The sequence below is a fragment of the Dysidea avara genome, chromosome 11 (assembly GCF_963678975.1).
Source record: "Dysidea avara chromosome 11, odDysAvar1.4, whole genome shotgun sequence".
Lineage (NCBI taxonomy): Eukaryota > Metazoa > Porifera > Demospongiae > Dictyoceratida > Dysideidae > Dysidea > Dysidea avara.
The window spans coordinates 16,538,064-16,552,145 of NC_089282.1; the positions used below are offsets into that span (position 1 = coordinate 16,538,064).

General features: G+C 39.4%; 1 protein-coding gene across 2 annotated transcripts; it reads right to left on the reverse strand.

Moving 5' to 3' along the window:
* Window positions 1–379: 379 nt before the first annotated feature.
* LOC136238755 (long-chain-fatty-acid--CoA ligase ACSBG2-like) lies at window positions 380–14,034 on the reverse strand. 2 transcript variants are annotated; one of them, XM_066029338.1, is made up of 17 exons: window positions 13,613–14,030; window positions 12,418–12,506; window positions 12,243–12,363; window positions 4,923–5,003; window positions 4,544–4,645; window positions 4,446–4,493; window positions 4,041–4,139; window positions 3,144–3,212; window positions 3,027–3,085; window positions 2,857–2,979; window positions 2,509–2,806; window positions 2,114–2,230; window positions 2,032–2,065; window positions 1,844–1,983; window positions 907–1,101; window positions 799–853; window positions 380–555 (listed from the first exon to the last, which is right to left on the reverse strand). In XM_066029338.1, exons 1-17 carry the CDS (start codon window positions 13,865–13,867, stop codon window positions 470–472), a joined length of 1,971 nt encoding a protein of 656 aa, XP_065885410.1. In that variant the 5' UTR covers window positions 13,868–14,030; the 3' UTR covers window positions 380–469. The 2 variants fall into 2 exon arrangements, with proteins under 2 accessions (XP_065885410.1, XP_065885411.1); XM_066029339.1 differs by lacking the exons at window positions 380–555; window positions 799–853 and having other exon boundaries at window positions 975–1,113; window positions 13,613–14,034.
* Window positions 14,035–14,082: the final 48 nt, after the last annotated feature.

The following is a 14,082-nucleotide window of genomic DNA, read 5'->3' on the forward strand; positions in this document are numbered from 1 at the left end:
GAACGTAACTATTGTAAAAATGCAATTAAGATTACAGATCATGAGAACAGTAACTTCAACAAGTGTAATTAAAATAGCAAACAACCGACACATGTTTCATTATCTGTAGGCTGTAGCTAAGTGGTGACATTTTAAACAGATTATTCAGGCTACAATATATTCAAGTCAGATCTATACGGCCTGGAAATTATAATTATGCAGATTCAACCAATTTGCTGTGTTACTATATGGTTCATGAAATAAAATTGCTGTCTAACTTAACTGTATAACTATACCTGTTAGAAGTTCCTGATCTTTTACCTCAGCTGAAATATGATCAAAATTTTTCTCCATAGGCACCTGTGCTCAAAAACACTAAATCCCCCACTTATTACATTAATTTGTCAGATAGAGGTAATTATGGAGACACACATATAGAACCAAAGTGTAGAATAAAAAAGTGTTTCTTGTACAAAAATTATGAAAAAAATTATAAATGACTATCTAAATACAGTAATTCAATCAATTCAGCATATTTTGTAGTCACTACTGGTCTTCTTAGCTTTAGTGTAGGACCTGTATGGATCACATGATTACTACTATCAAATAATAATAATACAACTATATTTAATATTTTGAGGGGATTGTATTTTTCAAGTGTTGTTTTCCCATAAAATAACTGAAAACTTGACAACTGCATCACCTTATAACCATAAAAATAATCCACCTCTAATTAACATCCATTTTAAATCCAAATATAGATCACCCATAATATTATGTTGGAATGATGTCATTTAGAAAGGACAATATAGTACACACCTAGTTCTCCTCCAGGAATGCTGAAATCAGTTTTGAGTAACTTCCATTTCCGTACCTGGTAGCATACCACATCAAGTTATGTCATAAACAAGGTTTATTATTAACTACCTTTTGAGCATTAGATATGCTTTGGTTTGTGTTATATCGATCGATACCATCCTGGATGGCCTTGAACACTGCCTTGTCCTCTGTCTCTATCACTTGTGACACTGTTGTACACTTACAACCTAACTCTTTAAACATCTCAATCACTGGTGGTTGGAGGTCATTTGTGGCCTCTCCAGTATCAGGATCCACAACACACTATGAATAATACTACACTGTATTAGCCCCTAACTAAAGACTATTATACTCTCAAATCTTAAGACACAATTATCATACATACGTAGCTCTGTGGTTCCTTTTCAAATTCTGGGCTATTTTTGCATTAGAGATGCCCACCAGGTAAGATGGGCCACATGAACAAAATCTCCCCAGCCATTTCCAAGATACATATGATCAAAATTTTGTTAGACAAAATCATAAACACGTCATAATGCTTGGGACATAAAAAGAACATGAAATTACATGCCACAAGTGTAGAACATATCCTACGTTTTACAGAGTTATGGACAATTACTTACATAAACCAGGGGCATATTTAAGGGGGTTTACTGGGGTTCCAGAAACCCCCTTCAAAAAATTTAAACTAGTGGGATTGCAGATAGAACACCAAGCTACCATAGTTTGGCTGCACAATCATACAGAAAGATGGGAATTAGAGCAGTTCTGACAAAGTGGCTATAATTCAAGAAGCCATAAATAACGTTCACTAGGCAACATATTAACTTAACAGAAATGTAAACGTCAGTAAGCAAACTACAACATGTAAAGATCGTCTGCCACCAGAAAAATTATTCTACTTGCAGTATATAACATAGAGCAACCCAAAAAGTGAAAATCATATTACTGTTGTTTCTATTAGCAACACACTGGTGTGGTATGCCAGCTTTTTGGTTTACATGACAAGCTATTGTGTGTGTTGATCATTACTATAAGTCTTTACCTTCAGTGTCACTAGACAAGTCAGGTATTTCCTCTTATCTCCTATCAACATCACATTACTCAGGAAGGGAACTTCAGTCTTGATACAGTCCTCAATGTACACTGGAGGAACATTCTCTCCACCAGCTGTTATGATCAGCTCTACACACAACACACACTATACAAATCCTCTACACATTTACCAGTTACCTTTGATACGACCAGTGATGTACAAGAAATTGTCCTGTATAAACAGTAAACAACATCACAACAAAAATCAATATTTCAAGACCTTGTCTAGCCGGCCAATGTCTCCAGAGTGTAACCATCCTTCATCATCAATAGTTTCCTTTGTTTTCTCTTCCATACCAAGGTAACCCATGAAAATATGTCTCCCACGGAAACACACCTACCCACAACAACATTTAAACACTACTACACAATCACATTGACCCCTCAGTGTTTGATATGATCGTCATTGTCCACACAATAAGCAGGCAATAATGAGTGGGTGTGGCTCTGATGCAAATTACATCATCACAGGGGTCACTTGTATGCCATCACCCAAACTATTCTCCTCTGGTGGCAAAGACTACAACTACCCAAAAATGATCTTAAGAAGTAGTTCTTTGCCAGAACAGAGGAGAAGAGATAAACTAACAAATTAAAGGTAAATTATTAACAAACCTCTCCATTGCCATATTGATCAGGATTATGAATCTTTGTCTCAGCACCATCAATACTCTTACCACATGACCCAATTCTCCATTGTCCAACAGCACTGGCAGTGTGTGGACCAGTACATTCTGTCATGCCATATCCTTCCTTCAGTGGCATATTTAAGCTCAAGAAAAACTCCAATGTCTCCGGATGAAGTGGTGCTGCTCCAACACTCATTCCCTTACACTGATCAAGTCCCAACATTCCCTGAATCTTTTTGAATACCAAGCGATTTGCAACCATCCACACCCACGGAACAGATTGGCTAATGGATACAAAACACATAATAGCCTGCCTTGTATCACTTGGTCTTACCCCTTCAGTAAGTTCTTATTTCCTTGCAAGCCAATACCTCTACCCCATGATATCAGCCTCGATTTCATCCCAGTAAGATGGGTAAATGCTTCCTCCAGTCTCTCCTTTATCTTCTCCCACACACTACACAACACTTAACACTCATTGTAACTAATTCTATAATGATGTACCGTGGTACTCCAAAGAACATGGTTGGCCGAGCAGCTATTATAGTCTCCAGTAAAGTACCCTAATAGTATACACTACGTATTATCTCAACATGATTTATGGGTATGTAGGTCTCTCACCTTCAGGGCATCAGGTTGAGCAAAATACACTGTCGAACCAACACCCGAAGTCATCAGTATATCAGCATACTAAACATAAGAACATACTCAGTTAATGCCATCTGAAAAGTATGGCAGATAAGTATATTGAGATATTGACAGACATTACATTGTACATACTGATGTCTCTTCCTACAGAGCTGTATGGGAGTTGCACTAAACGGGGTAGCTCTTATAAGCATCTCTGCCTAGTAGGCCTGTACTGAAGAGAGTGTTGTCATTACTTGAGAGAGCTGCTTAAACTACTTCTACAAATATATCCATGCTTCTACCTTGAAAAAGTGAGCCAGGATGTCTCAGTCACAATATAGCTGTCACAGACTGATTTAGCATAAACGTAGTGTTAGTGGTTAAAGTTAGACACTCTAATAGAACAGTCACCACAAAATGTTATAATATTGTCCATAAGTATACCAGGTACTTTAATAGAGCAGTCAAGATACAATTTTGTAGGGGCATATTTGGGGAACAATGGAGAACACTTGAGCAAAATTGGAGCATAAAAAATTTTTCAGAAGCATAATAGGCAATTTCAAATGCATAACATACTCAGGCCTACTGCCTAGAAGAAAGTTCTGCATGGGAAGAACACAACGAAAACCTCACACCTCTTTTTGTCAAAGGTTGATGGACTGTATCTATTATACAGTAATGCCAAGCATTTCACACAAGTCAAGCTATTTCAAAACAGCATCATGTAATGTACCTTATAAGGCTCTATTGCTATGGTATATGCAAAAAGCCATCTGTTGAGAAAAAACAAGCCAATGCTAAAGAAACTTGCTGAGAAATGAAGTGTCATATTTTATAACAATCAAAACATAATGCTACACATCCACACAGATGTAGTATTATTACCAGTGGAACAATATGGGACAGAGGTAAATAGCTGACTAGCCGCTCCTTGCCATATTCAAAATCACTGTTTTCAAGTCGAGATAAAGTGATCCATGTCAGCTGCACAAAAACAACAATACAAATCTTGATCATTTGGACCAACAATAAAACGCAATCATGGTTAGTTTAGGAACATGTTAGGTTAGGAGTTCATGGGACAAGTTAGGTTACAGGATAGGTTAGCAGTTAAGAAATCAAGACTTCTTCATTAATCGTTAACTTTTAGAACTCTTGAAAATTTGTAATAGTTCTAAGACGTCTAGAATAGAGGTGGGTTAGGGTTGAGTTGAGTTGGGTTAGGTTATGGTATGGGTTAGGAATATTTTGCATGATCGTGTTTTATCAATGACCTTTTAGTAAACTCACATTATCATGACTCAACATGACTCCCTTAGGATTACCAGTAGTTCCTGACTGTTGAGAAACACTATCACATACCAGTAATGCATTAACTGTTGCCTCACAGTGTACATCAACATGGCACACTGGTTTGGTTGTTGTTTGTTGATGATATTATCAATGACAGAATCTTCCATGTCTTTGCCCAACTCCAGAAATTTTCTCCACTATAAGGAGACAAACATATACTCAATCAAGCACGATACATACATACATACACACACGCACGCACTCACACACGCGCGCACGCATGCACACACACAATCACAATCACAATGGTACCTCAGTCATTAAAACTACTAAAGCGATTGTTGTTCTATTTAGCAGTACACTTTTCTATTAGGGTAGGTAATTTAAAAATAAATGTTTCAAAGGAAATTTGCCAACTTGGACCCCTGGGGTTTTTCAAGCCTACCATTGACGTACAACTATACAACATCATACAGTGTAGGTATCAGGATAGTCCTTGTTGAGTTCTCCCTTGTACTGAACTATGGCCTTCAAATGAGGGAGCTTGTCATGAATCTAGGGTAGAAAAGCAACAATATAACACGAAACATCAAACAATAACTAGTTGTATAGCAGCAGATATAGTTACTGTAGTATTGACACTTGCACATGCACGCACTTGTATCACTATTGATTTTTATACTAGCACTAGGATTTTAAACAGTACACGTGATTGTATTATTGTGATTATATTATTGCATGTGATTGTACAATTGACACTTTCTAATAATAACACATGGTGGCAGTGTGGTCGTAACTCCGCAATGACTCAAATCCATTTGCAACCACCTGATCCCTTCGATTTCAAGTCTCCTGATGACTGGCCTCATTGGAAACACCGCTTCAAACAGTTTCGTTTGGCTGCTGGCCTTCAAGACGCCTCAGCAGCGAAGCGAGTGAACACCCTATTGTATTGTCTTGGGGAAGAGGATGAGTCTGTACTGATATCTATGAACATTACAGAAGAAGAGCGGAAAGACTACTCCAAAGTGATTGCGAAATTCGACAGCTTTTTCAAAGTTCGCAGAAATGTTATCTTTGAGCGAGCCCCATTTAACCGCCGCAGCCAACTGCCTGGAGAGTCTGGAACTGTACAATCTGGCGGAACATTGTAATTGCGGAGACCTCAAGTCCGAGATGATTCGGGACCACCTCGTTGTTGGGATCCAAGACTTAGCCTTGTCAGAACGTCTTCAGTTAGATCGTCAATTCTACAACCAATGGAACGCTAAGTACAAGATACCAGACCCTAAGCCATGTAAGTGATGTGGGAGAGGGAGACACCCAAGAGAGAAATGTCCTGCTAAGGTTGTCATATGCCACCGTTGTCAAAATAGAGGCCACTATGGATCCTGCTGTTGCACAAAATTGGATGAAATATCCACTTCAGAAGAGTGCAGCAAATGTAGTAGAGACATGGACACAACCTCAGAGAGTAACCAGGAGGAACACACTATAGATTCTGCTTTTCTAGATGCAGTGGGGGATACCATGGACACATGCTGGACAGCAACAGTTACTCTAAACGGCAAAGGATGTGATCTTCAAGTTGGATATGGGGGCCGAAGTTCCAGCCATCACAAAGGAGACCTACCAAATGCTAAATGCTAAAAAAGATTGTATGGATCAAGTCAAGTCTCTCTACCAGTAAAAGGGCACTTCCAAGGACAGTTCACCTACCAGGGTAAGCAAACTATACAGTCAGTATATGTGATTAATACCCTAAAAAGAAATTTGCTTGGCTTACCCACCATCAGCGCTTTGAATCTTGCCATCAGAGTAGAGGCCATTATGCAACACACTAATTGTGCAGTAGCTGATAAATTCCCATCAATTTTTCAAGGCTTAGGAAACTTTGGAGAAAGTTACACTATCAAACTAAATCCAAAAACCTCATGCAATTTATACACCCAGACAGGTCACAATGCCGCTAAGTTCCAAGGTTAAACAAGAACTAGATCGCATGGAGTCAATGAATGTCATATCCAAAGTACAGGAGCCCACTCCTTGGTGTGCCGATATGGTGGTTGTGCCAAAAAAGACTGGGACCATCAGAATATGTGTAGACCTCAAGCCATTGAACAAGAGTGTTCAACGTGAGGTACCCCTTACCAGCAGTAGATGACAACTTGGCACAGATGGCTGGTCCAAAAGTTTTCAGTACCCTTGATGCCAATAGTGGGTTTCGGCAGGTCCCTTTGGTACCTTCCTCCAGGTTACTTACAACATTCTTCACCCCTTACGGGTGTTACTGTTTTAACAAACTACCATTTGGGATATGTAGCACCCCCAACAGCAAATGGAGAAAACACTTATAGGGATTGAAGGAGTTCTCTGTCACATCGATGACGTTCTTGTTTTTGGCCGTACTAAAGAGGAGCACGATGCCAGACTTGAAGCCACCCTGCAGAAACTGCAGCCTGCAGGGGTAACCCTCAACCCTAACAAATGTCAATTTGGAAAGACAGAACTACGCTTCCTAGGTCACCTTATAACAGAACAAGGCATCCAACCAGATCCTGAGAAAACAGCAGCCATTGCTAAGATGCCCCCTCCAAGAAATTTGAAAGAGTTAAGGAGGTTTATGGGGATGATAAACCATCTAGGGAAATTTTCTAATCGCCTTACAGAATTAACACAACCACTATGTGAACTCCTCAGTAAGAGTAACTCATGGACCTGGGATACCCCACAAGATACCGCCTTTACACACATTAAAGAGGAGTTGACTACACTCAGAGTCCTGACACATTACAATGTGAACACAGATCTAAAAATCTCAGCTGATGCCTCATCATATGGGCTAGGAGCAGTTCTGTTACAGAAGACAGCCAATCATGGTGGCCAGTTGTATATGCTTCACATGCAATGACAAATACTGAGTGCCGTAACGCTCAAGTGGAGAAGTAGGCATTAGCCATAACTTGGTCATGTGAAAAATTTTCAAGCTATATCCTAGGCAAGAAATTCACCATAGAACTGATCATAAGCCATTAATCCCACTGTTAGGCAACAAAAAGCCTACACACCCTTCCTCCAAGAATCATGAGCATTCGTCTTCGACTGGCTCACTGTGAATATGACATTTCTCATGTTCCAGGGAAGCTTCTAGTAACAGCAGATGCCTTGTCACGGGCTCTGTTGCTATCAGTTTCTCCAGAAACCTCCCTACAAGAGGAAGCTGAATACCTCGTGGAGACATGTATTGCTGCTTTTCCAGCCAGTAGTCACCGCTAGAAGAATTTCATGTTGCCCAAACAGCTGATACTGTTTGCTCAACCCTGTTTGCTACTGCCGCAATGGCTGGCCAGAAAAATGGAACATTCCTATTGAAATCAAACCCTTCTGGCAAAGCAGAGGCTTCCTTACAATTCACAACAACCTGATACTGTATGGACCAAGAATTGTGACCCCAGCATCTTTGCAGCGGCAAATTTTGTCCAAAATCCATGATGGCCACCAAGCATTCAAAAACGTCGCCTTCAAGCTAATTTATCAGTGTGGTGGCCTGGGGATTGCAAAGCACATCAAGGATCTTGTTGAACACTGCCCAACTTGTGTTAGAGCTTCAGCTGCAAAAAAAGAACCCCTTATACCTTCACACCTTCCCAAGTACCCATGACAAAAAATTAACAAACATTTTCTTTCTAAAAGGAACTCACTTCTTAGTGGCGGTTGATTATTTTTCCAGTTACATAGAAGTCATCAAATTGGGGAACACAACATCAAGAAACATTATTGAAGGACTGAAATCCATGTTTTCCAGACACAGAATTCCAGAAACTGTTGTTAGTGATAACGGCCCTCCTGTGAGTTTTCAGCTTTTGCCATGGCATACAACTTTTGCCATACTACCAGCAGCCCATACTACCCCCAAAGCAATGGGCAAGCAGAACATGCAGTCCAGACAGCCAAACAACTATTGACCAAATCTGAGGACCCATATCTGGTGTTGTTAACTTATCGTGCCACCCCCACGCCCTGGTGCAACTTGTCACCCTCACAGCTCCAGATGGGTAGACGCCTGAGAACTACTTTACCTCAAGTGGAGGAACATCTGCAACCTAAGTGGACAGACCTTGATGAATTTAGAAAGCAACACACTAGCTATAAACAGAAGTTAGCTTATGATGACCATCATCGCGTACGCCACCTTGCTCCAATTCCAGATGATAATAAAGTGTGGATTACCACAGGCCAAACAACGATATCTGGTCGGATAAACAATCAGGCAGACACTCCTAAATCATATGTTGTGTATACCCCACAAGGCCAGATCAGTTGTCATTTACGTGTTATGCCAGAGAACACAGAGTCACACAACACCAGAAAGCAACACAGTGGCACAACAGACCTCAAACTCATTCCACCCTGTCACCCGATCAATGCCTGGGACCACCATCCAGCCACCAAATAGACTGAGACTGTAACCCAAAGAAAGGGAGATGTAGTATATACTGCTATGACATTGACACTTGCACATGTACACACCTTGTATCACTATTGATTTTTATACTAGCACTAGAATTTTAAACAGTACACGTGATTGTATTATTGTGATTGTATTAATGCACGTGATTGTACAATTGACACTTTCTAATAATAACACAGTTACAACTAGACAGACAATATACAATGTGGTTTATTTTAGTGTTAATAAACTATACAGTATACGTAGATAATACTGATCCTCTTAAAATTAGAAATAAATAATTTCTACTATATATGGCCGAACAATTAATAGCAGTTATGTACACATGGGCCCTTGTTGAATTGTTAGATACAGTATCTAGAGAGAGCAGTTGCTGCTACAGTTGTGTCCTTGTGTTTCATAGTTTATTTTGTGTGATGCATATTCTCCTTATAAGGGGAATAAGGATATCCATCAATCAGAAGTACCCATATTCAGTTCCACTGAGAATTAGTAAAAGTAATTCATGAATTCTTACAAATCATTGCAGCCATTTCTTGGTAACCACCATGATATCATCACTAGCTATTGTTTGAAGGCCACACCCTCTATTCACAGATCGGTTATTTTGGTGTAGCACTGTAATTCCATTAAATATGGCATTAAATATCATTAAATATGGCTAACAGGAAATTCCACTAAAGAAAACATTGATTGATTTTTTTTTTTTTTTGTGAACATACCTTTGTCCATATAGAAGGACAATATGCAGTTAGTCAATGTTTTTATGTGAATTAACTTCCACTGCTCAACTCACAAAATTCTGTGAGAATTTACGGTACGGCAATTCAGCAAAACTGTGCTATAGCACAAAAACACTCTAACAGAACACACCATCAGTGTAGGATTTGTACCACCCATTACAAGATAATTATACAAAAATTAAAGCAGACTTATTCAATTAGCATTGTCTGGTACTATACAGCTTGTAGTTATTTTAACGGACATGACAAATATGGCACTTCAGTAAAATTAATACAGTTGCCAATCTGATTCTGGATATATACTCATTAGGTCTAAGTCCTTGAAATTAGGTTAGGTAATCCCAAGGCTGCAGCACATGTTGCTTCAGTGCTGGTCACTGTAAAGTGTTAATAATAATAATACTAAATATATTGTCTAAACATATAAGCACACGATCCAATTTATTGTTACACACAAACGATACAGATCAGAATCGTACCGTAGGGTAAAAAATTTTTGTTGGATAGGATTTTGCGGGTTCTTATCCACAAAAATTTAAAATTTTGCAGGCTATGTACATGTTGTATGGAGATCAACGTCTAAACCACAAAAATTTATTCCACGAAAATCACTTATTTTGTCATATTTCAGCAATCCACGAAAATTTCTTGCCCTATGGTACCCATTAGTTTTGTGGTAGACAAAACAGATGTGATGAAACAAAACAGCATTCAATACAAACACATCACTTTACATCATACTATAGCACAGTACATACACTGTACCCTCTACATGACTATTATGGACTGACAAGTAAGAGACCTGCATGGATTTTATTTTCATTCATGACATGATTCTATTCTGTACAGCTAATTTCGCACTTCTTTTTATTTATTGTATAGATGTGTAGTCAGACAGGCAGTCAAGAACTAGAAAAAATTCACATTGCTGTTTGAAATGTTTCTCATGATATAAAAGGTACACTGTACGTACACAATGAGCATATCAAGCAGAACACACATACTGTACAATGAACATCAGACAGTTAAGGCAGGGATGGAAGCAGTTTCAAGAAGAGCATACTTTTGGGAATTAATCATTCTTGAGTTGTGAACATCAACCACAAATTTTTTTTGTTGGTGGTTGAGTAGCTAGGTACATTTGAGGTTCACTACCAACTACATCATGTGGTGAACACTCGAAGCTTGTTCAGGTTGATAATAGGTAAACACACTAAAAGGCACTTGCCGTAAAGCATGATACAGGCAAAGTATCAACAAATATGGTAATCTGAAACAGACCCACATCGCATATTTCTCATTAAATTCTATAAAAGGAACTCGAATAAAAGAAAGACATAATTTCCACGTAAATAAATTGCCCACCACTTCACAGAAAGTAGAATTGGTAACATTTAATCCTTCCAATGTATATCATTACCTATGCTAATTGCCTACACTGATTAGCCGTGATTGTTCAATTCGTCTGTTCTTAAAGTTAACGGCTTCATCATCATTCATAATACCCAAAGAAATTACCTACAGCCACACTAATGCATTTTAACCCACACACTTGTACATGCAACCACACATGTACACACCCACAAAGTCACATACACCCACACAGACATTGATGTATGGAAAGAATATGATCTCAATTGATAGGAGCATAATCGGTCAATCAAAAGCTATTAGTGACTCAGCCTCTGGCAAGACAACGTACAAATTGCCATGTACAAATGTTACTCCTTGACAACAACAAAAATGAGCAAAGTAGTTCAAGCTACAGAAAAATTCACTCATTGATCAAGAAACTCAAATACCAGAGACATTATCCAAGTGTGTTTTCAACATTGTTAGGTCTCACTAGGATTAATGAATTCTGTACAGCATTAGGCCACACACACGCACGCACGCATGCATGCACACACACACACACACACACACACACACACACACACACACACACACACACACACACACACATACGCATGCATGCACACACACATACACACACACACACACACACACACACACACACACACACACACACACACACACACACACACACACACAAAAGCAAAGCCTTCAGCTGCCGTGCTAGCACAGTCATACCTACCCAGTGGACCAGTACTGGTACACCTGTGCGCTACATACTCAAGTGCTATGAGCTAGTGCAGCCTCCAGGGGCAGGACTAGTAAGTAACCTGCAGGAGGCTGTACCATGTCTCATGGGTGAAGGTGTGGGCACCCGAAGTCCCATCTGGACCTTCACTCACTATGTGAGACATGGACAGTTGGCATTTGCTTACACCAGGTACCCATTGATGGGTAGGCTGTTTCCCCCAGTTGACACCAGACCACCTGGTCCCCGGTAACAGCTGGGTGGACTGGAGCAATATAATTAAAGTTTCTTACTCAAGGAAATAGCACAAATTTGGTGTAACTGGGCACCAAACCTGGAACCTTTCAATTACCAGGCCCACTTGGCTATGCTGCCTCACGCACATACACACACTGCATACATACAAACTGCATGCACGTACGCGCGCACACACACACACACACACACACACACACACACACACACACACACGTTACCTTAAGAATCTTGTCCATTTGCATCTGATTTTCCACCACTACTATATTAGCTCTGCTGTTCTCCAGAATGTAGTGACAGGCCTCTGGACTATTAGTGGTGTATATACCAGTTGATAGTCCCCTAATGATAGTGAACACATTTGTAGCTAACTCTGTTACTAATACTACTTCATACCCAGCAAACACTGCTCCTATACTAGATGCAAACCATTCCACGGAGTTAAAGCCCAGAATACCAACAGCATGGTAAGGTTCTAGTCCAAGCTACACACAATGACACACACACGCACACACACATGTTATAACCACTGTATGTTGTGACCAGCTATTTTCTGGTGCTGTTTGCACCACTATTACATAGTGAAATACAGCAAAAACAATACCCTATAACTTTTAGACCCATTGAAAATTTGTGTATAGTTTTAAATAGATAAGCCTCTGTTCTCTACCAGGAGCATACCTTAAGAGATCATTTACTACACAACTCTCCACACTCCTTTCCACAAAAACTAGCTGAATACATACAGAAAGACTCTACAAGATAAGGTGTATGCGTTTGCTGGATGTTGTCATTTTGTGTGTGAGCCTCATACAAGCATAGACTAGTGGACAGTGCCATACAACATACATGTTTATCAAGTGACAAAATCTTAACAAAATAATATACAGTTGTACTGTAGATAAAATCATGTCTTGTCATTATCGTCAAAATCATGTCTTGATGTTATGCACAAAACAGAAATAAACCACAAATCACATTCACCACTTAAGAAATCTAATTTGTGATGTGTGCTTTATTGTGAATATAACAGGTGATGACAAACCGCATCTAATAGACCTGAAGCAAAGGTGAGGCCGCAGCAGTTATAAAATGACCATTCTCCTGTCTATGCCATTTAAGGCAAAGACTGTGAAGACATACATTTTAATTTTGTCAAAATTTCTGTAATCTGTACCTCAGATCATCTACATTATTACAAATATCTCAATTTTGTGGGTAGCATTTGTGGTTACTCGGCAAGGTGTAAAAACCGCACAAGTTTTGACCAAACTACTCACAAAGTCATTGAACTGACATCCATCTCGCAGCAGACCATATCACAAGACAAATTGGTTCCTACTTCCAATAATTTGTCCACGATGGTAAGGGTTATTCCTCATTTTAAATAGATCAAGTTAGCATGCTTCATCCATATACACCACAAGCAAGCTCATATAAGGGCAAACCCTGCAGAAATTGCATATTACAAAGGCTACAAATTTCAGCAATTTCATTTCTTTTCATTGTCATAGTAATTTTACTAATCCAATAAACATCAAGGAGTACTGCTAAGTGTGAACAAACTAGTCAGTCTATACCAATACAATACCTTCAAGAAAGACTTGGCAACACTGTAGATGAGCTTCTTGTATTCTGCATATGTCATGCTTTGCCATGGACCATCCTTGTTGTCCTTCCAACACAATGCCTTCCCATTTGGTATCTTGTCAAATGTTCTCTTGAAGAATTCTGGGATGGTGACTGGTGGCAGAGCCTCAACACCAGACTCTCCTATTGCTATGTCCACAGTTTCAGTAGGATGACAGCAGTGAAACCTTCTACGAACTGCAGACTTAGCAGCCATTTTGGAGAATGCAAGACTTCTGCAAGCAGTATCTTTTGTGACTTGCTTTTTTGGAGGAGCAGCAGCAGCAGCAGCAGCTTATTCTACTAAGAAATTTCTTCAACTTGAATCTATGCTTGAACAGGAAAGGGCAAATTTCTACGCTGTGGCGCTTATAAATATACCGCGCTACTAACAGGGTGAAACTAGGGAGAGCTGTTAATCACGTGCATAGA

Coding starts and splice junctions, on each gene's coding strand:
- LOC136238755 (XM_066029338.1), bottom strand. CDS start 13,867: ATGGCTGCTAAGTCTGCAGTTCGTAGAAGGTTTCACTGCTGTCATCCT. Junction 2,980..3,026: donor ATGTTCTTTGGAGTACCACG/GTACATCATTAT, acceptor AGTGTTGTGTAG/TGTGTGGGAGAAGATAAAGG. Junction 556..798: donor CATTCCTGGAGGAGAACTAG/GTGTGTACTATA, acceptor TGATCCATACAG/GTCCTACACTAAAGCTAAGA.